Here is a 27,144-nt window from a genome sequence, read left to right on the forward strand (position 1 = left end):
CTACATGAAAGTATTCTTGTTAATATTCTGGAAAACCTGAGGGTAAAAACTGCTAATAAAAATGTTTGAGTCAGATGATGCCTGTAATTCCACCGCAATTATGTTATGTATCAAAAGTCTTCCCAAAAAAGTGAAAATGCAATTAGCCTAAAAGACAGAAAGATTTAATCTTCCTTTTTTCCAGGGAGGACCCATTAGTAAATTCTGCCTAGGACCAGAAACCTAACAACCTTGACTCCCAGAATGCTAAACCGCAGCTGTTGCTGCTGCTCCCTCTAGTGGCCACAAAACATAATGCTTTCCCAGGACTGCAGAAAAGCAGAGCCTGCCTGATGGAGGTGGTGCAGGTGGTGATGGAGGAGATGATAATGATGACGGAGGTGATCAGGAAAGTGGTGGTGGTGGTGGTAACGGTTGTGATGGTGCAGTTGGAAGTGGTGATGGGGGTGATAATGATGATCATGGAGTCAAGGAGGTGATGATGGAGGTGGTGGTGATGATGATGGGCATGATGGTGCAGGTGGTGATGGAAGTGATGATAATAGTGATGAATGGAGGTGATGAGGAAAGTGATGGTGGTGGTGGTGGTAATGGAAGTGATGGTGCAGGTGGAAGTGTTGGTGGAGGTGATAGTTATAATCATGGAAGTGATGATGGAGGTGATGGTAACAAGACAGTTGTTTTGAATAGCATACTTCACTTCACAGTGTGCTTGCATAGATGTCTCCCTGGACATGTATCAATGTAAGAGGAGAAAGAAAATAAGAAGATGTATCCAAAAGAGGACATGGAGCATTAGCAATAAGAAGGACATAGAAAGTAGGAAGACCCACCAACTTCAAGACAGATGGAAAGCAAATTAACTCTTTACCATGAGGAGATATGGTTTAAACTCACCCAAAATAACCTCATTTAAATTTTGTTACTAAGAAGCACGCCCATCTGTGGCTTCCACCTCTGTCTATCTGTTGGTGACGATTCCCCTTCCGCCCTCCGGTATTTTGTCTCTCTGGCTTAGGCTTACCTCCCCAAATACAGAATCAGCTGCCCAAATACTGGCTGGACAACCCTATGTCAATGTCCCCAACACAAAGTATGAATCAAAAACATATTTTTCAAGTGAATCCGTAAAGCACAAGTTTAGGTACCTGACACAGGTACCTTATTTTCCAATACGTAAACAAAAGCAGATAACAAAAAACTGAGAGGATATTAGGCTATTCTCTTAGAAAATATGATAAAAATAAAGTTTTTTGGCTGGGTGCTTTTAATTCAGTTTTTGTGATTATTGTGCTGTGGAGCAGCTCCTCCAAAAGGAACATGGGTATTAGAAGAATCAGAATCAAAGCATTCCCACCCAACTGCACAGGTATCCATTGGGACTGCTCTGTGCACACACTCTGCTTGCCTCTGTATGACAGAAATTCTGTAGGATCTTGACATTAGATGGCGAGAATCAGTCTCTGATAATTAACATGCTTCCTAGAGTTTTATCTTGATTGATTCATTCATTGATTTTTATTGGTGCAAATACATGACTCACAAAAGACATACAGAACTCCCAGGAATTAAGTAGAGAACAGTATTGCAGACCTTATCATGTTCACCTTTGCAAAACCTAGATTTATTCTGAAGGCTTCCCAGTGTGAGTACCTGACCAGGCGTTCGTGAGTTAATGTGGCAGCTCCAGTGTTTGTCTTATAAACCTGTCAACTAAAGCGACTAGACGGCATCAGTGAGATGGGGGGAGACATGCTTCCTCTCTCCTCGGTGGAGGAGTGAAACAAGGAAATCAGCAACCACAGCACCGTTTAGTAAGGCACGCACAGAATGTTCTAGAAGCCCATGGAAGCAGTGGGATCGCAGGGGTCTTAGGCTTCTGGAGGTGGGAGGGAGGTGGTCAGGCTGAGACACAGGGCAGAGCTTTCCTAGTGGAGACTGAAGCCCAAGTTCAAAGGGTGTAGGGTTCTGATGGGGTTCGTGTGGCAGAGCAAGAGGTGCACACGTGAGATGTGGAGAAGCCGCGGTGGGCAAGGACCAGATGGAAAGAGCTCTGGAAACCAGCACTGAAGACTTGGGTCTTCAGCTTGCTGCTGATGCAGGTCACCATGCGGACTGCCACGCTGGAGCAGGACACGAAAGAGCTGTACATTAGTAGTGGTAGGGAAAACAGCTGAGGGAAGAGCCTGGAGCCCAGGGCAGGGTCAAGGTGGGAACTGATGGGAGCTGTGGCGGGAGCACTGGGGCTGGGGAGAAGCTGAGTGCTGGCCAGCAGACAGCGCTGACCCTAGTTGCCCGACAGAGGGCACGCAACAGGAAGAGGACTCTTGGGTGTCTGCCTTTGGCTGGTGAGGTGGACCTAGAGTCATCGCTCCAATGCACAATACAACAGGAAGGAGTCTTTGGTGGGAAGGTAGAGGCAGGTGGAGACTGTCTTGTGAAATCTGAGGTGCTGTGGGCACCTAAACCAAGGTCTCCAACACAGTTGGTAGAGGGTGTGGTGCTCAGGGCAAGATCCAGGCTGAGCTCAGGACTTGGAAGCCAGCCACCCATTGATGGAGCTAGAGCCTCTGGTCTGGACGGGCTCCCAGAATCAGCTTTGCAGAGGGGTTAAAAGGGTGGCTGGCAGAGTTGACTGACTTGCGCTGCTGGCTCTGACTCGGTCAGTCTTGTGGTCGCATGGCCTCAGTAGGCTGTGGAATTCAGCTGTGACTTTGTTCCAGATGATCTCAAAGGAGCAGAATTAGGTGCATGGAGCAATCTGTTTCGTTTTCACTGAGAGCCACAGAAACATTCTAACCAGACAGGACAAGCCTGGGGCCAGCCTGGTAAATACCCTGACCCATAGGCTGGTGCCAGCCTGGCACGCAGAAGACTCTGTAAGCCGTGAAGACAGTTTGCTTGGTTGATGGCCATCTGTGGAAGTAGCGGGGGATATCATGTACTTGGGAAAGTTTTTCCCAGCTCTGGAATCTGGAGTGCCTCTCTCCCTGCTCCGTGGCAACAATACCCTGCTTAGTCACTCTTGATCTTCAGCACCCAGGACAGATCAAGGCCGGAGCACCCACAGGGGGCGGGCGCTCCTGCAGGGAGACACATCTCAAAACGCATCTCTGTGAGTTTAGGTTCGCCCTATGGATGCAAAAACTGCTCAGTCAGGCCCCTGTTTGGCTCTGCAATGGGATGTGTCTGTTTAAAGCAATCCCTACCAGCCCCAAGGCCACCAAAACAGAAGGCCCCCACGTTACCTCCGGTCTCCAGTGTCCTCATGGTGGCTGATGCCCCCCACCGCTGATGAGGCTTGACTGGGGCAGGACCCTGAAGGGCTCTGGCTTCCTATTAGATGCTGTTGATTTAGAGAACAAAATGAAGCTCTCATGCTATGTCCCAGAGGAGGATTACAAAGCATTTTGGCAAGTTGGCATTATTAGCTCGATGAAAGGCGGTTTTCATTCCCGAATCCCTGTGGTTACTGGGCTGCGGATGCAGATTACCTCCTATTTGTCTTTCTAACACCAAGGCTGCTTTGGCCCTCTCCCCTCCCTTGTGGTTTGGCAGGTGCCGGCTCCTCGTTCTTTGCAGTCTCCTCTTTGTATCTGAATGTGGCCGAGACACTCACTGAACAATGAGCAGCACATGGGGTTTTCCTGTTGGGAAAGGTTGTGTGTGGGAGGACCAGGAACCAAAACAGGAGGCAAGGGAGAGGTGAGCTTTCACAACCTCCCCAGCGTCTCGGCCCCACGCCACACCATTCCCTTCCAGACTGTGGGACACTCCACAGAGTTGGGGCCTGGGGAAGGACACAGAGACTGGCCCTACCTGCCAACATGTTGGAGGGAAACTGAACATCTCAGGGCTCACCCATTGCAAGCTCAAGGGTAAAGAGAAAGGAGAATCTTCTGGGGAAATCTGTATCTATTGACCTGGAGGAAGTCACTCTCTGGATAGAAGATTCTAGAGGCCCCATTAAAACTGAATCTTGGCCTGAGCTATACAACTTAATGGATCCAGAAAGAGCAGGGGAGTAAAGGAAAAAAAGAACTACAGGCCACCTCAACTTATAAAAGTTCAATTTTTTTTTAACTTTCCAATGGTGTAAAGGCAGTATGCATTCAGTAGGAACCACATTTAACGCACATGAACCTTAAGTTAAGGGTGAGTACTCCTGTTCTGTGTTTCATTCTCAGTATAGCACTCGGTACATCACATGGATAGTCAACGCCTCATTATAAAATAGGCTTTGTGTGAGATGATTTTGCCTAACCGTAAGCTGATGGAAGTGCTCCCAGATGGGCTAGGCTAGGATGTATATCGTAGGTTAGGTATATAAATGTGTTTTCAAATTAACAATGTCTCTAACTCAGGATGGACTCAGCAGGATATCAGCCCGTTGTAAGCCCAGTAGATACAGGGGAAAATCAAAATACGGGTCACAGAGTAGGAAACTGGCCTTTCCATAAGGAAGAACTTGACACCCTGGTGGGTCACAGATCCCTAAGGGAATACTCAACTTCAAATTGATGAAATTCTATCAGATGGCTGTTTCCATTCCTACCTAGCCCTGAGGGAGAGAGAGAGGTGACACCACACCATGAGGAGTTCAGGTTTGTCCTAAGAGAAAAACCTAACATTTAGAAGTATTCTCTGCAGGAAGCAACATGTGCTTGCTGATAAAAGTGGCTTCTCTTTATTGCAAGGTATTTTTGTGTGTGTGTACCAAGTATTGAACTCAGGGGCACTCGACCCCTGAGCCACATCCCCAGCCCTATTTTGTATTTTATTTAGAGGCAGGGTCTCACTGAGTTGCTTAGCACCTCACCGTTGCTGAGGCTGGCTTTGAACTTGCAATCCTCCCGTCTTGGCCTCCCCAGCCACTCAGATTAGAGGCGTGTGCCACTGTGCCTGGCCACAAGGTATTTAACTCTTGTGCCACGTGAAGCAGTGGAGCTTTCTGACAGTTTCCAGGAGCCAATCTATGTTTCAAAATATCACAGGCTTTCAAAATGGCTCCTTCACTAAATTACTTACAGCGTCCCACAGATGGGTCCAAATGCACGTTCAGGGTCAGTGCAGGAGCACAGAGCCATTCAGAGCCCCCGTGGGAATTAGAAAGGAACCCCAACCCCAACACATACCCTGAAAAAGGCCACAGCAGATGCAGCCCCTCCCTAGATGCTCAAAATGCAAGTGCCCCAGTGCATGCCCCACCTCCCTTGGTGATTTGGGAGCTTTTTCTAAGACTGAGCCCTGAACAGCATGCAACAGGTGGGCAAGGCTGTGGTCCTCCTGCTCACAAAGGGAGGAGAGCTCAGGAACATTCTTGGGGGCTTCTGTTTAACTCAGCACCTGGAACTTCTATGGGGAAGATCTGGGCGTCGTTGATTAACTTGTCCTTCCCATATTCATCGAGAGCTCTCCAACCTGAGTACCTAGCACAAAGTGCCAGAAACGCAAATGTGAACAAGGCTTGCCTCCTGCCTCCAATCCTGATAGGGAGGAAGAGGCAGAGGAGGAAGTCCCAACAGATGTTTCCCAGAAGTGGTACAGTGGACCTGGTATTGGACAGCTGCAGGTGGGGCTGCCTGGCCAACCTGGCACCTGGCACCTTCATGAGGCCGCATGGCAGATAGGAGCCCCTGGGCAGATGCAGTGTTGGTCCCCACAGCGCCCTGCTTCACAAAGACGGCCTCCAGAGAGGGCACAGGATGTGCTGCGAAGAAGCTTCTTCCACAAGGCTTAACTGTCAGGCTGGCCACTGTGGCTTCTCAGAGGAGTGTTTGGAGATCCGTTAATTAATGTCTACAAGACACTCAGGGATCTGAGGATAAAAGGCGTGGAGGAAGGCAGGCAGTTACGCCCATGATGTTTCTGGTGATGGTCCAAGCTCATGAAGGCCAGAGCCCCGACTCCCCCGCCCCTGGCCCTCCCGTACTCTGTGTCACTTACCACGGCCATCCGTGGGGGCCTTCATGGTGCAAAGCTAATAAAAAAGAGATTAGGAGACAACCATTGAAAAATCTAGTAGCAGAGAGGGATTTTTCATCTCTGAAATTGTAATAAGGGAAAGTGTTGGCAACAGCTCACTTTATTTAATCAACTTCTCACAATGTGATAAATGGCTCCGTGATCACCCTTGAGTGTTTATGGAACACAGGCGCAGGCCACGGTGAGAGCCAGGGCTGCCGAGGAAAGAAGCCGGGTGCCTGGGAGTGTCAGCTTGTCGGGGTGTTAGCAGGAGGCGGGGAGGCAGGAGGGTGGAGTCCTGCTCAGCACAAGGCCACAGTGGCAGGAGGACCTATGCCAGTCAGTGTGGTCACGGGGCTGGTTAGGGACCAGGGCATCATCTGAGGATGAAGGACTTTAAGCGTGTCATTGTGAATAACTTGCCCTTCTCTAGGAGTCTGTGCGACCCCAGTGTGAACACTTGCAGCTGTGTAGGTGTCTGGGGTCAAGCACGGTTGGTTGCATTGTGACCTGGTTGCATTTCAAGGTGTCTTTAAAGCCATCTGCACTGATCTGTCTGGACAACGCAGCTGTCCTTCTGTCTCCAACAGCCATCCTCAGCTGGCCACCGTCTCCATTCAGTGGCATTCAGCAGTGACTTGGGTACTCTGGGACTTCCAGGGGTTCCAGGGACTCAGAGACACTTTTGCTAACAATCCCACCAGGCTACAGGCTCGGAGAAGAGAACCCGCTGAGGGGGTGTCTCTCCTCCATGGGCCTCTAACCCGGGGTGAAACACCCAGGGCCTACCATGGGGGACACGAGGATATTTCTGGTGGATGATGTTGATTGAAAATGGTGATCTCACGCACACACACACACACACACACACACACAACAACAACAACAACAACAAATCCCTCAGGAAAGGAACTAAAAGGAGGCAGGGATTAAAAGAAAGGCGCATACTGGCCCAATATCAGAAAAAGAATGTACCATTTCAAGACACGCTACAAACCCCCAAGGAAACTCAGTAGGCGAAAAGGGCTCCTAACACCTAAATAAATACGTATTTTTAAAGGGCTGCTGGTGCAGCAGGGCTCCTGATTCCCACTGGGCTGTCTCATGTCCGGCTTTGATCACAGGCCTGCCAAGAGGCCCCGTCTGTTGTGGTCAGTGCCTGCTCTGGTGTGCCCACCTCACCTGGCTTGCTTTGTCTTGTCTTGCCTCCTGCAGCTACTACATGTTGGAAAACAGACCCAGGAACATCTACGGCATGGTCTGCTACTCCTGCTTGCTGGCTCCCCCCAACACCAAGGAATGTGAGTGTTCTGCCCTTCCGTCAGGACCCTATTTGTTCAGCATGCATGTCTTTGACTCTGACTTCCGGGGGGCCGGTAGAAAGAAGCCAATCCCAGCACCAGATAAGATCAACTAGAGCAAAAAGCAAGATCAAAGGCAGGGAGTTTGCTCTGGAGGACAGAGTTTGAAGCAGAAGCCCAGGTTGTAGTACCAGGCACCCCACCTTTGAGATCCCTGAGTTTCTCATCTGTAATATGCAAGCACTGAACGCTGAGCCCTCCATCTATGTGATCATTGGAAAAACCAGTGAGATTACAAATGCAAGGACATTTTGAAACATACTGCAAGGTGCTAGGCAATTTTAAGTTCTCATAAGTGTGTGTGCATGTACGTACACTCACACACACACACACACACACATAAACACATGAGGCCTTAAATATATAGAAATGACCACAATTAATGAAAAAGGTGACAGAAAGCTCACATGAACCATCATCTCGTAGGTCAGACACCTTTCCGGCCTCATTCTTTCCTGATCGCCTTTTGGTCTTTGACTTCTGAGAAAGGGCCAGGGCCTCTGCTTCAGAGGAGTGACTGTGGGCCTCTTGGATTTGTGGTCTGGGGGATATGGAGGAAGAGAGAACGTAGGGCAGCTGGGAGGGAACGGGGTACATGGGCGACCCTCCAAGTCCATGCTGTTCTAGAGGGAGAAGGAGGCCACCCTGGAGCCCTGCCTCTCCTTGCTGAAGCCCGCCCACCCCCACTTCCTCATGATCTTTCTCGTAATCTCATAGTCTAACAGAATCAGGGCTGCACCTTCAAAAGGCTATGAGGGAGGGAAGGAGTGCAGAACAGGGGCGCTCCGTGCCCTCCCCACCTGCTGGCCAAAGCCAGAGCACTGGGCACCCTGCCGGCGTAGACATTCCTGCCTTCCAAGTTTCGTAAGTAAATGAGCCTGGCACTAATAGAAGTGCATCTCTTTAAAGCTGATCTTCCTTCCCCAACATATGTCAATTAACTCACAAACAGAAGGCCCAGGGGCCCTAAGCTGTGGGCTTGGCCTGGGGCCACTCAGCTGCCAAGGCTAATTAATGCGTCTTCTTTAGAAGAATGGAAACTGATTCGACCAGAAAGTTCTAGGATGAAGTCTGCATGTGGGAATTGGCCAGGCGCACACAACTTACTAGAAAAGGCTCTTTGCCTGTGCAACCCAGGAAAAGCCTTCCATGGGCACAGCCTGAAAATCCAACAGCGTCGGGGCCGGAGCAGCTCTCTCCGTCCAACAGTGAGGACTGCCACAAGGAGAAAGCCACCAGAGCCCCCAGAGTCCTGGAGATCTTGAAAAGGAGTGCGTAACGCTCCCGGCTCCCAGCCCTTAATTGTTTAGCAACCAGTTTCCAGTGCACCAAAGGCCTGGACCCTTGCTAGGCAGGTACTCTACCACTGAGCTACACCCCAGCCTCCCGTGGTGGGTTCTTAGAATCCGTCACTGAAGAAAGCCAACAGAGAAACCTCTAGTCTGTGACCGGGGGGAATGGTGCAGGCTTGTGATCCCAGTGGCTCAGGAGGCTGAGGCAGGACGAAGGCAAGTTCAAAGCCAGCCTCAGCAACAGCGAGGTGCTAAGCAATTCACTGAGACCCTGTCTCTAAGATATGAACTAGGACTGGGGATGTGATTCGGTAGTTGAGTGCCCCTGAGTTCAATCCCTGGTACCCCCCCCCCAAAAAAAAGAACACCTCCAGTTCAGGCTGGGCTGCCTATCAGCTCTCCCTAGAGTGGACCTTGGACAAGTCATCAGGCCTCTGCTTGCCCATCTGGTAAACGGGAAGATGCAGCCAGCTAGATCTCAGGCATAACAGACATGGTGGACCAAGCCCTGCCTGGATCAGGGACCTGGAGTGGAGTTGAAATGGCAATTTTAATGTCTCCAGGTCTAAAGTTCCTCTGCACTGGGTTCAATATGAAGACCGTTGTGCCCAGAGCCCCTGCTCAGAGCTCAGAGACCACAGTGCTGTAGAGACTGGTTGTGACCATGGCCCCGGGAAGTCACGGGACTGCCACTCACGGGACTGCCACCCACAGTCCCACCCCAGGAAAGCCAGGAATCTGACAAAACCTCACGTGTCAGGACCACACAGTCGGCCTTTTTCTGAGACTGTCTTGGTTTGATTTACCTGAACCTTGCTGGGGAAAGAGAGCGGCCTCGGCACTCGGAATCAATGAAGGAGCTACTGCTGGAGCGGGCGGGCAGTGGCCTGCTGCGGGGAGACGCTGCCCAGGACTGAGCCTGAGTCAGGGCCGGGCCTGCTCAGCACAGGACCCAGGGCCGGGTGCCCGCAGCGCTCCTCACTTCGTGGCTCCGGCCCCATGTGCACCTTCTTGCTGTGCAGCCCGACTGCTTTTCCATTCTTAATAAAATGAAGCCTCTCCGAGTGACTGCCAGGCAGACGAGTCAGGGCATGACTCAGCAGAGCCCGGCAGCACTTGTGACACCACAGTTCCTGGGTCCACCGCTGACTCAGAAGGTCTGGGTCGACCGAAGACACGGTTTTAAGTTGGAGAAGCAGGGACTTCACTGCCTGAGCTAAACTGGCATTTAACCTCCCTCCACCTCGGTTTCCTTACTTGTCAAACAGTACTCAGGGTGCCTGCCGCACAGGATGCCGCCCAGATGGAGTGAGTTAACTCCCACCAGCACTTGGGTTGCAGGTGCACTGTGGTGTCCACTAGGTGACACACCCTCAGAGAAGTGAAAGAGGGACACGTATTTACTTATAAAATAGGATAGAATCATTCCAGTTTCTGGGATTGCTAAGTGGTGACAGGATAACCAAAGGGGAGCAATTGGGATTACTCCGTTTACATAAAATATGTGTACCCCGAGCCCAACTCTGAGCCTGGTGCTCAGTGACTGCAATCCTCAGTGACTGCAATCCTGCCTGGTGGCCACTTCTGTTTCTGTTTTCTCCACCAAATAATTGAGAAAACAATATTGGCTCGGTGTACCAGCAGGGCTGACACATATGTTGACACATACATTCACTGCTGTGACCAAAACCCCCGACAAGAACAGTTTTAGAAGAGGAAAAGTTTTATTTGGAGGCTCACCGCTTCAGAGGTCTCAGTTCATAGAAGGCTGACTCCATTCCTCAGGGCTGGAGGTGAAGCAGAACATCCTGGAGGAAGTGTGTGGTGGAAGAAAACAGCTCAGGACATGATCAGAAAGAGAGAGACTCCACTGGCCAGACACAAAATAGATACCCCAAAGGCACCCACCTCTTCCAGCCACACTTCCTACCTGCCACTCAGTGGTGACTCAGTTACCACTCAGTTAATCCCCATCCGAGCATTAATTCACTGATTGGGTTAAAGTTCTCATAACTCATTTCTTCTCTTGTATTGTCTTCTTGCATTGTCTCACACATATCCAAACCATAACAAATATATACAAAATCCTCTGAAAGCTAGGAGCACAAAGCAGGTATAAATGATGTCTCTCCCTAAACCAGGTCTGCTACTTTGAATGGCAGGGCAAGTCCCATGTGGGACAGCTTCCTGGGGCAGCCTTGAGCCAGGCAGTGGTCATGGCCAAAATACTCAGGACACCCCCAGAATACTCCGGAGCTTTGGAACAAAGCCTTCCTCCTCCTGTTTTGAGGGGCCTCCCCAAGACCCAGTCATTATCTGTGCCCTGGTAAACCCATGTGAGATTGAACAGAGACGCAAGGCCCTTTGGTAAGCAAGAAGCATCTGGGGAAACCAAGCGTTCTCTCTCCACCCGCTACCCCGCACCATCTGAGAACTCAGGCCTGTGGTTGACCACCATGTCAAGAGACCTGTGTTGTGATGACAGTGGAAGAGGGCGCTATGCGGAGGCAGGGTGTATTAGGTGGGAAAGACGCAGCGGTGGGATTGGCTTTCCGCTCCTGGGAAAGCTGCTTCATTTCTCTGTACCTCAGTTTCCTCATCTGTAAATGGGCAGCACTTGTGACACCCCATGTTCCTGGGTCCACCTCTGACTCAGAAGGTCTGGGTCGACCGAAGACACGTTTTTAATAAGCTGGAGAAGCAGGGTGCAGGTTAAGGGCCCCAGGTCCTTTATGTGAGCTATAGAACTCAGCAGGGAAGCCCCGTGCTCCGAGAACACACGTCCAGCCATTTCTACAAAGCACCTCTCAAACGTCAGCGGGCCACACACTGCCAGGCACCTCTTCAGAGATGGATTCTGCTGCAGCAGGTCAGGGGTGGGCCTGAGACTGCGTGTCTAGTAACCCCACTTTGTGCCGCTAGGGAGGTCTGAGGATTCTGCCCATTGTTCCAGGATCCGCCACCAGAGGGTGCTCCGCCAATGCCGCCGCTGTGGGGCACCCTCCTGACAGCTCCAATAAACAAATCTTTCTTTAAACTGTTTACCCTCTGTAGAGAATCCCAGCCAGTCTCTCATACACACTGGCACACTTATAAATCGTGTGGATTAACAGCCCTCAAACGCCCCATGATATCCTATCATCACTTTGAGTGGAGGCGTGACTCCATTAAGCCTCATGCTGATGACGCCGTAAGTCCCCCTGAGGAAGGTGAGGCTGCGCACCTGCAGCCCACCCCGTGTCTGCTTCCCAAGTTGGTCCTGCCTAGAACTCAGGTGAGCTAAACAGATCCATCTCCACTCTCTTGCATCCTAGTACAGACCTGCAGTGGAAATCTACCGATTTTCTGAGACTGCAGTTTTCACCGACGTTTATTAAACACCTTGTCATTGTTCAAAGCCGGGGTCCTCGTGGAAGGGAACATGGATCCATAGTTGACCACCCAACAGACACCCACATGAAGCCAGGCTCAGTGGCAGACACTTGCAACCTCAGTCATTCAGGAGCTGAAGCAAGAGGATGGCACGTTCAAAGCCAGCCTGGGCAACTTAGTGAGACCCTCAGTCCCAGGCAAAAACCTGTCTCAAAATAAAAAATAAAAAGGACTGGATGCTAAAAGCACTCTGGGTTCAATACACTGTTCAAAAAAAAAAAAATGAAGGAAGGAAGCCAGCCACATAGAGAACTATTTCCACTTAATGACCCTTCCCAAGGAGGTCAAGTGACCTGGAAATGCATGCCTCACTTTGGAATGGAGTGAAACCTCCCAGATGCCAAATACTTTGAATTTGCTGAGTTAATCATCATTAGAGCAGAGCAGAAGCTGGCACAGGAGAACTCGTAGGCAGGGGTATGGTTGCTCCCACAGGCTGTCCTGGAGAGCCTGCATATAGCGTGCCCTCTCCAGCCAGGCAGTGGGGACGACACCCACACCCACCCAGCACCACCAACCAGTTTGTCTGTTGACCCACGGCTGGTGACAGGTGGTGACAGGAGCAGGAATAATCCAGGCCTCTCTGACTCCCGTGTCCATTCTCTGTTTTAATGTGCTGGGATTTTTTTCCCAGGCCTCTTTCATACACTACATTTACTCAACATTGTATGAATATGTTTTTAAAAACTTAACATGCAGAGGTTTGTGATTCTAGGATGTATTTCAAGGGTTCAGAGGTAATGAAGAGCAGGTGTTAGTTTCCTCTGGGATTTTTTTCTAACCATCCTAAAAAGCTACAGAAACATCCAGGGGTAATTACCAGGGACCTGACTTAGTCCTCCCAGGCCCTTCAGATGCCCTCCCTCAAACCATACCCAGTGCTACCCCAACCTGCTCTGCCCTGTCGGTGCTTTGGGGCCAGATCTTACCAGCTGTTATCCTTGGTAATGGGCTTATTCTATGCACCATGCCCTGCAAGGGACCAAAGTCACTGAGAAGGGGCCTATTGTCACGGAGTAGTTTGCTGCTCTTCTGCTGTCCCTGCCTAGTGACCTGTGTGTCCTGCTGCTTCTACACACAGCACAGGACTCAGAATCTGCTGCTGCATGCTCAGGGGAAGATTCCCCTCCAGGCAATTCTCCAGAGGCCCTGGGGCCACCAACACGGGAAGGCTGGGGTGAGAACCAGAGCCACAGGAAGGGCACTTGTGGGGGTTGGCAGAGGGCATGGGACTCTGAATAAGGGGCAGATGTAGGCCTTCAGCTGCAGACCTGACAGCAAGAGACTGAGCTCTGGAGAAAAATGGTGCAGTCTGTCTTTCTGCCGCGAATGGTGCTCCAATGTCCTGAGCGCAGAGCGTCTCCAGGGAGCACCCAGCCTGTCCCCACAGCAATCTGGTCTGGGGCTACTCAGTTGATAGCAGCTAGAGTTCAGTTTGGGGGAAACGTCCAGTGCATCATGGTGAGGCACAACTGGCCAGGGCAGGCGGGTGCTGGTCCACAGGAAGATGTCTTGACAAGCAGCAGCCTGCACACATTGTTTGGCAATGTCATTGTAACCATCCCTACCAGGGGGCGGAAGCATTTCGTAAGCCTGTCCTCCCTGGCTGCTTTCATTGTCCCTCTCTAGATGACAGGCCTGAGCATATTTGTGTCCCCATTCCCAACCCTGTCACCGCCTCAAACCTGCAAGCCCCAGCAAGAAGGGACAAGAAGAGACAAAGATGACTAACATCCAGAGATATAGCCCAGGGCTATTTTTTTTTTCTCTTAAGCTCCCTTGAGCCCCTTACCAAATTGACAGATCAGCTTCTTTTCAACGCCCTGTTTGTTTTCCTCATCCACCCGATGACATCTGATAGGCTGCCTTCAGACAGGACCCTGCAGTCCCCTGAATGCACTGCAGACCTTCAAAGGGAGCTCACTGAGGAGTGAGAGGAGGGGGCACAGCCTGCATTTCTCTTATTTGACAGGTGCATGTGGCTGTTTAGACAGGCACCTCTCAGTCAGGGGCACCCCTTTCCACCAGCTTCTCCCCTAATAGGACTTTGGTTGTGAGGCCAGTCCTGGAGGCTAAATTTCAAAAGCACAGCTTATTATAAGTTGGGGGCCCCGGAGACAGAAGAAAAGCTTCCAGTTATCCTCCAGAAAGGCAAGGAAACATCTTGCCCAAAGTGGGCAGGTGACGTTTCTTAGAGCCCAGCCAACAGTTCAGTTTCTACCCAGCCCTAAGCGACAGGCCAGCCTCTGGGTGCCCTGCATCTTACAGACGCACAAAATTGCATCTTGAACTGCCTTTCGGTCTACGGACCAGGCTTGAACCCAGGAGTGCTTACCTACTGAGCCACATCCCCAGCTCTTTATTCTTTTCTTTTGAAACAGGGTCTTACTAAGTTGCTGAGACTGATCTTGAACTTGCAATCCTCCTGCCTCCGCCTCCCAAGATGCTAGTATTACTGGCGTGCACCACCAGGCACGGCTCTACCCTGTTTTATTTGCTGAATTTCCTCTTTGTCTTACATGGAATAAGGACTGAGAAATGTGTGGACCCCTCTCCTGTGGCTGCTGAGATAACTCGGCAGTGCTGCCCCCAAGCCAGCTGGCAGGCTTAGAAACACCACCGACGACGGAGCAGCCTGTGCTTCTTCCAGAACTTTCTCTCTTAAAGAGTCCTGCTGGTGACTGATATGATTCTGCAATCTGTATTTGGGGTAAAAATGGAAATGCATAACTCATTTAAATCAAATGTATGGAAGATGAAAAAATTAAAAAAAAAAAAAAGAGTCCTGCTGGTGAAGCTTGTTTCTCACCAAAGACTCGCAGTGGTGCGAGCTGACCTGTCTAGAGCATTCGGGCAGCTCCTCTCAGTGGGGCTGGGCTGGGGAGGACCGAGTGAATGGGTTTCAGGGAGACCAGGGTCTTGTCCTGGACTCAGGAGCTGCTTTTCAGAAGTGCAAATCCTCCTCATGAATATCTCCAGAGCTAGTGGAGACAGAAGAGAAAAAAAGGAAACTCATTGTGAAGCATGATCAAAACATGAATTTTTTTTTCCAGTGCTGGGGATCACCCAGGGCCTCGTGCTGTGCACCCCAGTCCTCCTCACTATTCATTCATTGTAAGAATCAAGTCTGACCCTAAAAGAAGATTTCCCATCAGGACATGGCCTTTCTGTGGCCAAATGTTTCTCTTTGGGCTAAACTTGTCCCTTTGTGATCTGTCTGATAGTAAAAGCACCTTCCGTCCTAATCCACTTAGTGACACTTTTTCCAGAGAGGGGTTTTCGGGAACCATAGGTTAGAGGGAAGGCAAAGACGCTCCCTGAAGAATGTTTCTGTTTTTGAATGCTTTAGTCAGAACTATTTTAAAATTTTGTCCCTGGAAAAATTCTACAGGGAAATACGCCAAAGTCTACATCAGACAGTGAAGCCACGGTGGTTCTTTCACTTCTTTCTCATGGTCTTATTTTTTCCAGACTTTTAATCATGAGCACATATTACTTTAGTGACTACAAAAGGTATTAAGAACACATTCCTGCTCTTTGTAATTGAAAAAATTAATCAAGTATTGCCTCACCCTAGGAATGCTTTAATACACACGCTTCCCTCCTGCTGACGGTCTGCACCACGCACTGTCTCAGCTCACAGGAAAACTGAGTCCCTGGAGCTGCACAACCTCCGACACCTGCCCACTGTTTAGTTTTATCAGAGTTGCGTAGGGACTGAACCCACGGGCCACATTCCCAGTCCTTTTTTAATTTTGAGACAGGGTTTCACTAGTTTGCTTACAGCCTCACTAAATTGCAGTCCTCCTGCCTCAGCCTCCTGAGCCGCTGGGATTACAGGAGTGCACCATCACACCCTGCTACATGTGTCTTTTTATTTAAAGAACAAAAATCCTGAGAGGTCCCAATACTCTTTAAGGATCATTAAACACACTAAGAAATAAAAATTTTGCCTCCCCTGCCCCCGCTCCTGAAGCCCATTCATGGTGTAGAACTCCAGATCCGTTCACTTTATTGCCAAGTGTTCTTTTCCAATCTTTGAAGGCGGTGCTTTACCGGATCACCTGAGGTAACTGTGTTCTCCTTGCAGGTGTGGGAGCCACTTTGGGGGTTTCTGCCAACTCCCCCAGCACCTCTGGCGGCAGCACCCTGTCCCCCTTCCAACATGCCCACAAAGGTAAGGAGCGCCCAGGCGTGGTCTTCTGGGATTAAGGGGACTCAACTGAAGTTAAGAGGAAGAGAAGAAATCGTGGAGCGATGACAACGGTGGCTTCCACACCTGAAGTCCCTTCCCTAATGTGACTGAATCACACTGGGAGCCCTCAGTTGCTGGAAGTTAGTAATTATCTCTGCAAGGAGTCAAATTGATCGCTCCACGGGTGTCCTGGACCTTTAGAAAGTGCTGGCAGTAAAGGCAGCTGGGCAGGGCAGCAGGTGAGGTGCTCAGACAGCCCTGAGCCGGAACCAGGATGCCTCTTGTGCTTCGGTTTGGCCGGAAATGGACAGCAATTCTCTTGGTAGGTTTTATATAAACCAGACAACCTTCACATCTTTTTTTTTTTTTAATAATTTTTACTTGTAGATAGACACAATGCCTTTATTTTATTTATTTATTTTTATGTGGCGCTGAGGACCGAACCCAGGGCCTCACATGCGCTAGGCAAGCCGCTCTGCCACTGAGCCCAACCCCAGCCACCTTCACATCTTAATTCTAATTTTCAGCAAGTAGATGTTATTCTCCCTAACCCCTGCACCCAGCACAGTCTGATATTCCTCCCACAGCAAGTCCTCAAGCTGGCCCAGACTTTCTCTCTCCTGGGTTTTAATGCTGTTCATCATTTGAGCATATTGACAGATGGGCTCTGTGAGGCTTGGGCCCCTTCAAGAGCCCACGGAGCATCATGGTGCAGCTGCCTACATACCAATCAGAGCGTGAGGCGGGGAAACTCCACCAGGACTCAAGGGGCTAGCTGGCACGCAGGGATGTTGCAGGTGCACCCAGGACGACACCAGAGGCTCAGAGCTCACACGGTGCTCTCCGCTTTGGTGACTCTCTCAAATGACTCAGGACCTTTCCCTTCTTGTCCCCTGCCTATTTGGGTGGTGGATCACCTGGGTCCTGCTTCACAAGCAGGGTCCTGTTTGGTTATTTTAGAGAATTAGAAAGATCATTCCATAGGTCCAAGACTACATTAATCAGGGGAAATCAGTAAGAGACAGCGGGTCAGCCCAGGCCCCTCCTGTACTCTGGGACTCTTATTTACACCGAGGTTGAAATTGTGTGAGGCCAAACCAGAATCCAACCTCTAGCCCGAGGCGTGGACTCTTGAATCCTCATTTTTGCTTGGAAATACCCAACCCGGATTTTTGCCATCACTGAGACACTCTTGTTGGTGGGCTTCTCTTCTTCCCCACCCTCCCCTCAGGTTCCCAGAGTAGTAGAACCAAGAGCAAGCCCCCCAGGAATAACAAGGCAAACCTGCACCCTGCCCCACCCAGTGTGGATCTTCCTCTTTGAGAGCAGCAAGGGGGACAGCTGGGCAGTCCTAACCTGGTGGCCAAAGCGCACTGGAGGGCGGGGCTCTCTGACTCTGTCCTGGAAGCATCCCAGGGGTAGTCATTCTGTCAGGGCTGTGGGCCTGGAGTAGGGCCTGCAGGGACATTCATGTTGCTCTCCCCTGACGCCAGCAGAGCTTTCGGGCCAAGGACACCTGGCCACCGCCCTGATCATTGCCATGTCCACCATCTTCATCATGGCCATCGCCATCGTCCTCATTATCATGTTCTACATCATGAAGACGAAGCCTTCAGCCCCAGGTGACCGCCCTGTGTCCCTCCCCCTCCCTCTGGGAGACTCTGTCACCTTGCCAGTGGGGGAACCTGGCTGCTCACCCCCTCCCTCCTGTCTCTCCCACCAGCCTGCTGCACCAGCCCCCCAGGGAAGAGCGTGGAAGCCCCAGTGAGCAAGGACGAGGAGAAGAAAGAGGCCCCAGGTCTGTGTACACAGTTGGCACGCCAGCGCACACGTGGTGTCCAACACTACAGTGGACAGCGTCCACCCTCCTCCCAGCTTCCCAGCTGGCTGCCCCTGCTCTCATGCCTCTTCGGACAGGAGGTGCGCCCACACTGTCTCACCCTGGCAGCATCGTGGTCACGAGGCAGTTCTGCAAAGAGGAGGAGCAGGGGGAGCCAGGCAGAGAACGGGGGACATTTGCTAATCCCCCCTCCCCCCAACCCCTCTTTCCCTGCAGACAATGTGGTGATTTTCTCTGAGAAGGATGAATTTGAGAAGCTGACAGCCACTCCGGCAAAGACCACCAAGAGGTATGTGGAGCTGGGTCAGGCTCTGGCCACCTGTTGGCACAGCCCCAGGCCCAGCCCCTCCACACTGGGTCCCGAGTGGAACCACTTCTCTCACCTCCATCAGCGTTGTCCTGTTTTGTCTCAGCTCTCCCCTTAGGTTCTTCCAAGATTTCTTGTTCCCAAAAGTAGAAAAAAAAAGAAGTCAAAAAGACAGAGACAAGTCCTATGATTTGAGTTTCACCCCAATATGGGGGAAATTGGAGGACCCTACTTGGAAAAAAATACGTACTATCTCATATATAAATATTAAATAAAAATCAAAACTGAAAACTATAAAATAGACAACAAGGCCCTGAGCTTTTGTCCCTGCCCACCACTCTTGGGGCTTGGTGACTGGTCTAGAGGGGAAGTGGCCTCTCCCTCTGGCGTGGTCCCAGGTGGAGACGGGAATGAGCCAGCCAATGCCAGTAAGGCCCTGAAGTCTAACGAGGAAACAGGCCTGCAGGGCCTTCATCATTGTTTTTATTTTATTTGTATTATCCTGGCTCTGAGGTTGTGTTTGCATATGGGCTTCATTGCTATAACCCAGTTACTGGCAAATACAATCCTTTTTAAAGGAAAAAAAAAAAAAAAAGGTTTCGGCCAAACCACAGGAAGTAAAAAGGAAGCCTACAAAAAAAGAATCTTGTTTTTCATATATTTGGATTGCCAGGGCCAGCACTGGGTCCTGTGTGGCCTGGGCAAAGAACAGTAAAGTGGCATGAGCCCAGGCCTGTCTCATATGACCACCCAGTCTGCCCACCTCCAGGGCTTGCTGTGAACCCCACAATGCACACAGCCAGCCAGCTGCCTCACTAGCCAAGAGGGGGCTTCCCAGGCACGGGGCCCACTCACTTTGTTTCCAGTTATTCTTGAAAACCTGCGCGGATTCAGTGCCAGCCACATAATCTTGTCTGCTTAACATGCAGACGCAAGGTTGAGCTCGGTGCTTATTGAGATTAAATACGGGAATCTAGAACAAATTCAGTGAAAACTTTATGGGCATCCACTGTGTGTGTCAGACGGCCTGAAGACCAATTTTTTTTTATTACTATTTCATACTGTGGTTGACCCTCGATGGCAGCCCATGGCCCCTTGGAGCTCCCGCTGCACCTTCGTGAACTCCACTGCCCCCCCAGACACACACCTGCAGTTCTCTCCACATGGGAGTCACTCCTCTGGAAAAGAGCAGGGAGCCCAGATGGGAGTTTCTCATCTCAGGTCTCCTCACCTGGAGCCCACAGATGCATCATAAATGCATGAGGAGCAGTTCCCCTGCACCCGACGGTCCACACCTGGGCCACAAGGCACTGCCAGGAGACTGCCAGGGCCGAGGCTCCCCCCAACACTATTAACAAGCACCCCTCTTGTTTCCCCAGTGAGAACGATGCCTCCTCTGAGAACGAGCAGCTGCTGAGCCGCAGCGTGGACAGTGATGAGGAGCCGGCCCCCGACAAGCAGGGCTCCCCGGAGCTGTGCCTGCTGTCGCTGGTGCACCTGGCCAGGGAGAAGTCTGTCACCAACAACAAGTCAGCCGGGGTGAGGCTCTGACCCAAGTGGCACTCTGCCCACACCCACCATGAACCTGTGCAGTGACCTCTCGCCGCCAGCCAAGACTTTCCTAAGTTCCTGTGAGGTAGTGTCCAACCTAGGACACTGGACAGAGTGACAGGTTGACAAGACAGTCATAAATAGAAAACTTTTTTCTTTTATTATATTGTTTCACCTATGAAATGGGGAATAAGATGTAGAAAATATTTAAAATCACTTAGCCAGAGTACAGAGAAAAAGACCTTTGTAAACATACAGGAATATATCAGCCAGCTAATTTTCTACATACACATATATAAAACGTGCATGTCACAGTCAGTCCTTGTATCTGCAGATTCTGCATTCACAGATTCAACCAACCACATTATGAAATAGTAAAATAAACAGACAAAAGAAAACTGGGTCTGTACTAAACATGTACAGATGGTTTTCCACATCAGGGTTTCCAAAACAATATAGTATAAGTATTGACACAGCATTTACCTCGCATTAGTTATTATGCTATCTAAAAGTGACACAGTAGGTAGCAGGGTGTGCATAGGCTCCATGCAAATACTACACCATTTTATACAGGAGACCTGAGCATCCGCAGATTTCAATATCCAGGAACTACAGAATGATTTATTAGATGATGATGATAGATCATAGATAAAAAAAGATATTTCTTGTATCTTTCATATATAAGTAGTACAAATTGTCCACAGGGCTTTACCACCTAAAGCCAGCCACCCTGAAGTGATGTTTGGGGCACACGCTATGTCTAGTCGATGCTTCCAGGCAACTCTGTTGCCTGGCAACGTCCCTGTTGGTGAAATGTCCTACTGGGATCCAGGTCTGGCCTGGTTCTGCTGGGACACCACGTTCTGCCTGCCCTGTGTTCAGCGACCTTTCTTAAAGGGCCACCACTTGCAGGGACCCAGAGGCCTATAGGGTTGCCACAGGCGTTGAATGGCTATGGCCACAGGACTTCAGCCAGGGCCTCTCAGCACCTGTCCTTGCAAAGAGCTATCTGCCCCAGGAATCAGAGTCCCCCGTAGCTCTGCTGGCTGCTGAGTGCTGGCCAACCGGGGATCCCCACCACCATGCTTTCAAACACACGGGTGGCAGGTGCTTAGTTAACCTAAGAAGCGCCCCTGGTGTGCACCAAAGGTGTTTCTGTGGAAAACCTAAGGCAATCCTTCTTCCTGCTATGTTTGGACTGTTTTTTGCCTGAAGGCTTGGTTCAGCTATCAGGGCAAAGCCCCTACTGCCAGTACTAAGATGGGAGACTTGGGTCTTCGCTCCTATTGTGTCCCTTTCTGAATAATTACATCATCTTATCTCTCTTTCTTTCTTTTTTTTTTTTTTTTTTTTTAGATCCAAAGCAGAAGGAAAAAAATATTGGATGTGTATGCCAATGTGTGCGGTGTTGTCGAAGGTACGTGTGAAAAAGTCGCCCAGAGGACACTTGCCCGAAGTGATCCCCACTGACCTGCCCTGACATCAATTGTGGGAAGGGGTACTAAGGAAAGTCACCTGCCTGGCTTGTCACTCTCCACCCAGAATAGCCACCTGAACTGACTTCAGGTGTAGAGGGTGAAGGAGTTTGGCTTCAGCTAGTCTGAGGCACCTCCCTGGCCTTGCCCATGGCCTTTCCCCTCACAGGAGAGGAGACAGCTCCAGGTGTGCTCAGGGCAGTGACACGTGGGGTGGGGAACGTGTAGCTACAATGCCAAGTCCATGGGCATCATCGGCTGGGAAATATCACCATTAGTTATTTATCCAGGGCAGTCAGTGGTGACTAACAGTGGGACACACTCTGAGAAATGCACAGATGATTTTGTCCTTGCATGAACACCAGTGGGTCTCGACACCAACAAGATGACTACAGTGTCACTATCATGTCCTACGATCTTACGGGACCACCATGGTATTTGCAGTCTGTCCTTGATGGAAACGTCACCATGCAGCACAGGGCTGTACCTAGAGTCCTTTCCCTTCCCTCCTGAGGTTCACAAAGCATAATGGCCTTCAAGGGCCTCCCACCTCTGTTCCCAAGCTGCCTCCTGAGAAGCAAATTCAGACTGCTTTGTGGTAACCGAGACATACCTGGTGTGGGCAGGTAAGAAGCAACAAAAACACTGCAGTCTGAAATTCTAATCCACAGTTCCCAGTGGCTGCAAAATCCAGTCCCTTTGTTGCCTTCTGTTCACCCCAAAGTTAAACCCCTCACAGCTGAGGGCAGGGGTTTTCCCTGCTTCCTGGCTGGCACACCCACCCACACACCACCCCCACACACCTCAGTCCAGCAGAAGGAGCAAAGCCAGGTGCAGGGTTGATGGCTCCTGGCGACCTGGGCTGGGTGCAGCCCACTGAGCCTGGGCCGGCTGGTTAGGTGCTCCCTTGGCCAGAAATAGCTGCGGAGCGTGAGTTCCAGGGCCAAGAATTCTTCTTGGCTGCCTTCCAGAATGTGGTGCCTCTGCATAAAGACATGCCCAGCGAGCCTGCCCGATCAAGCCTGGTGTGGCCAGGGGCTGCCGGCTGCCCAAGAGAAGATGCTCTGGGACTTGTGTTCCAGCGCCCTGAAAGCTCTTCTCTAGTCCAGAGAAAATCTTGGCTTTAAGAGTCCCTACCCCTGGGACACTGGTTTTCAAGTTAGTTTTAGGAAACTTGAACTAGGTGGAGCCCTGGCAGGGTGAAAGCTTGAAGCCCTGTGCCCTTGGCCGCCCAGCCGGTAGCTCAGGCACAAGTGCCTCATAATCCCACAGAGACGCTGATCCACAGCCAAGACTGAGACCCTCATAGCAGCAGGGCCCAGCCCTGCGGAATGCTGGGATCACCGGGACCTCTGAACACCACCTCTGCCTACCCAGCCCATCCCCTGTGCCCCAGGAGCCTGGTGAAACTAATCTGGGGAGAGTCCTGGGCATAGTGGCTTTTGGGGGTTCTCTGTTTTTCAATCAAATTTTTTATTGCGAGATAACTCCTACCATGCAGTGGTAAGAGACAGGGAGGTCCTGTGTCCTCCTGATGTTGACATCTTATAAAATTTCACATAAAAGTCACAACCAGGATATAGAGAATGATAGCAGTGAAGATAAGAGACCCTTCAATCACTGCTCCATTTCCCACTCACCCCGTCCCTGCCTCAGCCCCTGGCAACCACTAACCTGTTTCCCATTGCTATAGCTCCGTCATTTCAAGAGTGTTATTAAAATGGAATCATGTGATGGGCTGTTCTTGTGTATCATAACTTGATGGAGATTCATTCAGGTTGTTGAATGTGTCAACAGTTCCTTTCTATGGCTGGGTAGTGTTCCATGATACAGACAGACCACGGTTGGTTTAACCCTTTGCTTGTTAAAAGACGCCTGGGTTTATTCCAGGTAGGGGCTGTGATGAATAAAGATGCTAAGACATTTGAGCACAGGCTTTGCATGAACACAAGGCATCATCATTTCTCTGGGATAAATGCACAGGAGTCCAATTGTTAGGTCATTCGCTAGTTGAATGTTTAGTGCTTTTAACGACTGCCCAACTCTTTTCCAAAGTGGCTGAATGGTTTCCATTCTCACTAGCAGTTTCTCCATGTCCTCAAGAGTTTATTTTAACCATTCTGATGGTATGCTGTGATATCTCCTTGGGTTTTGTTTCCCTGATGTTTGAACATCTTTTCTTATGCTTATTTACCATCCATATGTCCTTTTAGTAGGAAGTTTCTTCATGACCTTTGCCCAATTGGGTGATTATTTCTGCTGTTGAGTTTTGAGGGTTCTTTATATATTCCGGATACCAGGCTTCTGTTGTTTGCAAATATTTTCTCCTTTTGTAGCTAGTTTAGCTTGTCTTTTCACTTTCTTAACAGGGTTCTTCACAGGGCAAGTTTTAAATTTATCAAATTCATTATCAGGTTTTCCTTTTATGGATTGGACTTGTGTTGTCAAGGTGAAGTTCTTTTTGCCTAGCTCTAGATTCCAAAGATCTTCCCCTGTATATTTATTTTAAAAGCATTATAGTTTTTATGTTGTGCCTTTAAGTTCATGATCAGTTGATCAGTTTAATTTTAATAAGATGTGGAGGGGCTGGGGATGTGGCTCAAGCGGTGGCGTGCTCCCCTGGCATGAGTGCGGCCCGGGTTCCATCCTCAACACCACATACAAACAAAGATGTTGTGTCTGCTGAAAACTAAAAAATAAATATTAAAATTCTTTAAAAAAAAAAAGATGTGGAACTTTAGTGGACTTGTTTGTTTTGGTTTTGGTTTGTTTTGTTTTTTATTTGGTTGATCTGCCTATTGATGCCAATTGCTCCAGGACCATTTGCTATAAGGCTATCTTTCCTGTATTGAATTGCTTTTGTACCTTTGTCAAAAATCAGTTTAGCATATTTGTGTAGGTCTGTTTTCTAGATTCTCTTGTTGCATTGTTCTGTGAATCTGCCCTGCTGACAACACAACACAGCCTTGATCCCCGTATATGTTTCATAAAAACATCTGTCTTGAAATCAGATTGTTCCCGTTTTATTCTTTTGTTTTCCTCAAAATTCCTGTATTAATTCTAGTTCCTTATTCTTTTCACATAAGTTTTAGGATTATCTTCCCTCTCTATACAAAACATCTAGCTTGGGAGGCTGGGATTGTAGCTCAGTGGTAGAGCATTCACCTAGCACATGTGAGGTGCTGGGTTCGATCCTCAGCATCCCATAAAAATAAATAGATAAATAAATAAATAAAGATATTGTGTCCATTTACAACTAAAAAGATATTTTTTTAAAAATGTCTAGCTTGGGGGCTGTGGTTGTAGCTCAGTGGTAGAGCACTTGCCTTGCATGTGTGAGGCCCTGGGTTCGATCCTCAGCACCACATGAAAATAAATAAATAAAAATAAAGGTATTGTGTCCATTTACAACTTTCAAAAAAAAAAAAAGAACTTTTTAAAAATTTTTAGTTTGGATTTTTGCTTGTTTGTTTGTGACTGGGGATTGAACACAGGGTTGCTTAACCATTGAGCTACATCTCCAGCACCCACCTTCCCCTCACCCCTCCACCCACTTTTTTCTTTTTTTGAGACAGGGTCTCACTAATTTGCTGAGGCTGGCTTTGAACTTACAATCTTCCTACATCAGCCTCTCAGGTTGCTGGGATTACTGGCTGGACTTTTGATAGCAATTGAATCAAGCCTGTACATACAGCAAACCTGCTGGGAATATTCAATACTTTATTTTGTTGTCTTTTGATCCATAAAAATGTATATCTATTAATTCATTTAGATCATCTTTGATTTCTTTCATCAGCATTGCAAGGTTTTCAGAATATTCTAAACATATTTTTTATTAGATTTATATTTTATGCATTTTTTATATACATTGCTAGTATATAGAAATAAAATGGATTTTTATATATTTCTCTTGTATCCTGTGACATTGCTGAATTTGCTTATAAGATATGGAATTTTTCTTTTAGATTTCTTGGGATTTCTTTTAGATTCCTTTGCTTCCCTTTTCTTGCCTTATTGCTCTGGCTGTAACTTCCAGCACCATGTCAAATAAGAGTGGTGAGAGCAGAAATCTTGCCTTGATCCTGATCTCAAAGGAAAAGCACACTATTTTTCAACCATTAAGTATAATGAAGCTCTAGATTCTTTCTAAATGGTTTACATTAATTTTGTGAATGGATTACACTATTTTTTAATATTAAATCGGCCTTGTATCCCTAGAATAAATGTGACTTATCATGGCATATAATTCACTGTTGCATTGTTGAATTCTATTTGATAATATTTTGTTAAGGATTTTGTATTTTTATTCATGCAATTCATTGCATTGTCTTGGTCTAGTTTAGATATCAAGTTGGGAAATATTTCTTTTCTGTTTTGGGGAAGAGATTGTGCAGAATTGGTGTTAATTCTCATTTAAGCATTTGGTAGAATTATTTTTAAAGTAATTTTGGGTGGTGTTGAGCCTCTGGTTAGCTGTGCGTTGTGAAGTCTGACTGTAGCTGTTGCTCTCCTAGGTCTCAGCCCCACAGAGCTGCCGTTTGATTGCCTCGAGAAGACAAGCCGAATGCTCAGCTCCACATACAACTCTGAGAAGGCTGTTGTGAAAACCTGGCGCCATCTTGCTGAAAGCTTTGGACTGAAGAGGGACGAGATTGGGGGCATGACAGATGGCATGCAGCTCTTCGACCGCATCAGCACGGCAGGCTACAGCATCCCAGAGCTGCTCACAAAACTGGTGCAGATTGAGCGGCTGGATGCTGTGGAGTCCTTGTGTGCAGACATACTGGAGTGGGCCGGGGTGGTGCCGCCCACCTCCCCACCCCCCACGGCATCCTGAGGAGCCTGCTTGGGACTGTCCTCCCTGGGATGAGCTAGGCAACCAGCAAGGCCTCTGCAGCTGCGAGTGCTGCCATCAGCCTGCACAGTCAGGGCTTCTCCTGATGTCTCACTGTGTGCCCTCAGCTGCTCCAAGGAGCAAGGGGAAATGAGGCCTGTCTTCCAATCTAACAAAAGATAAAGGAATAAGGCTGGGAGGCTCCCAGCTCCCCACTTGACCTCACCAGACAGAAGGAATATTGATTGATTGATGGGGCCAGCCAGCCAGACTACCATAAATTCACTCAACAGACACTGTGGGTACTCAAACCACGTAGGGACAACAGAAGTGAAGAATCTGACCCTGCTTTAAGGAGCTTACACTCAGTGGGAGACGGAAGACACGTCTACAAACCACCTCACCAGAAGAGATCAAATGAGCTAAAAGAGGGATACTGAGAAAATGTCATAAAGATGCTAAGAAGTGCGGTTTCCCACAGGGTGATGAAGGAGGGCATCCATGAAGAAAACAGCTCAAAAGTCGTGGCCAAATGGTTACAAAGTGCAGATTCCCACAGAGTCTGCCGGTGGCCGTGTGGTCTCACTGGGATAACCTGAGCTGTCCTCAGGGTCACCCACGTTCCTACAGGCTGTCCAGTGGAGGCACTCACTCTGTCCCACTGTTGCGTGCAAGTCATGTGTCTGTCCAGTCACGCAGACATGTGGTTCTTGACTGCACGGGCCCTAGGCCTAGGAAGTGAGCATTCTAGATTCCGTATGAAGGGCCTTCCACTCTCGTCCTCAGGCCAACATGATCCTCGGGGGGCAGCAACACTCAAGAACACAAGCAGCTTAAGTTATGATGTGGTCAGGCAGTGTTTTTGCTTTAAACAGATGTGAGTGGCCACCTCT

At 49.2% G+C, this 27,144-nt stretch overlaps 1 protein-coding gene across 1 annotated transcript in view; it reads left to right on the forward strand.

Moving 5' to 3' along the window:
- Positions 1 to 26,254, forward strand: part of Edar (ectodysplasin A receptor) — a 28,265-nt gene extending 2,011 nt beyond the window's left edge. The window contains exons 4-11 of the mRNA XM_076833625.2: positions 7,180 to 7,265; positions 16,140 to 16,226; positions 17,741 to 17,866; positions 17,968 to 18,042; positions 18,301 to 18,373; positions 19,771 to 19,930; positions 21,299 to 21,359; positions 25,932 to 26,254. Of these exons, the coding sequence (XP_076689740.2) occupies positions 7,180 to 7,265; positions 16,140 to 16,226; positions 17,741 to 17,866; positions 17,968 to 18,042; positions 18,301 to 18,373; positions 19,771 to 19,930; positions 21,299 to 21,359; positions 25,932 to 26,254 (991 nt within the window). The remainder of the gene's footprint in view (positions 1 to 7,179; positions 7,266 to 16,139; positions 16,227 to 17,740; positions 17,867 to 17,967; positions 18,043 to 18,300; positions 18,374 to 19,770; positions 19,931 to 21,298; positions 21,360 to 25,931) is intronic.
- Positions 26,255 to 27,144: the final 890 nt, after the last annotated feature.

The sequence above is a fragment of the Callospermophilus lateralis genome, chromosome 14 (genome assembly GCF_048772815.1).
Source record: "Callospermophilus lateralis isolate mCalLat2 chromosome 14, mCalLat2.hap1, whole genome shotgun sequence".
Classification (NCBI taxonomy): Eukaryota; Metazoa; Chordata; class Mammalia; order Rodentia; family Sciuridae; genus Callospermophilus; species Callospermophilus lateralis.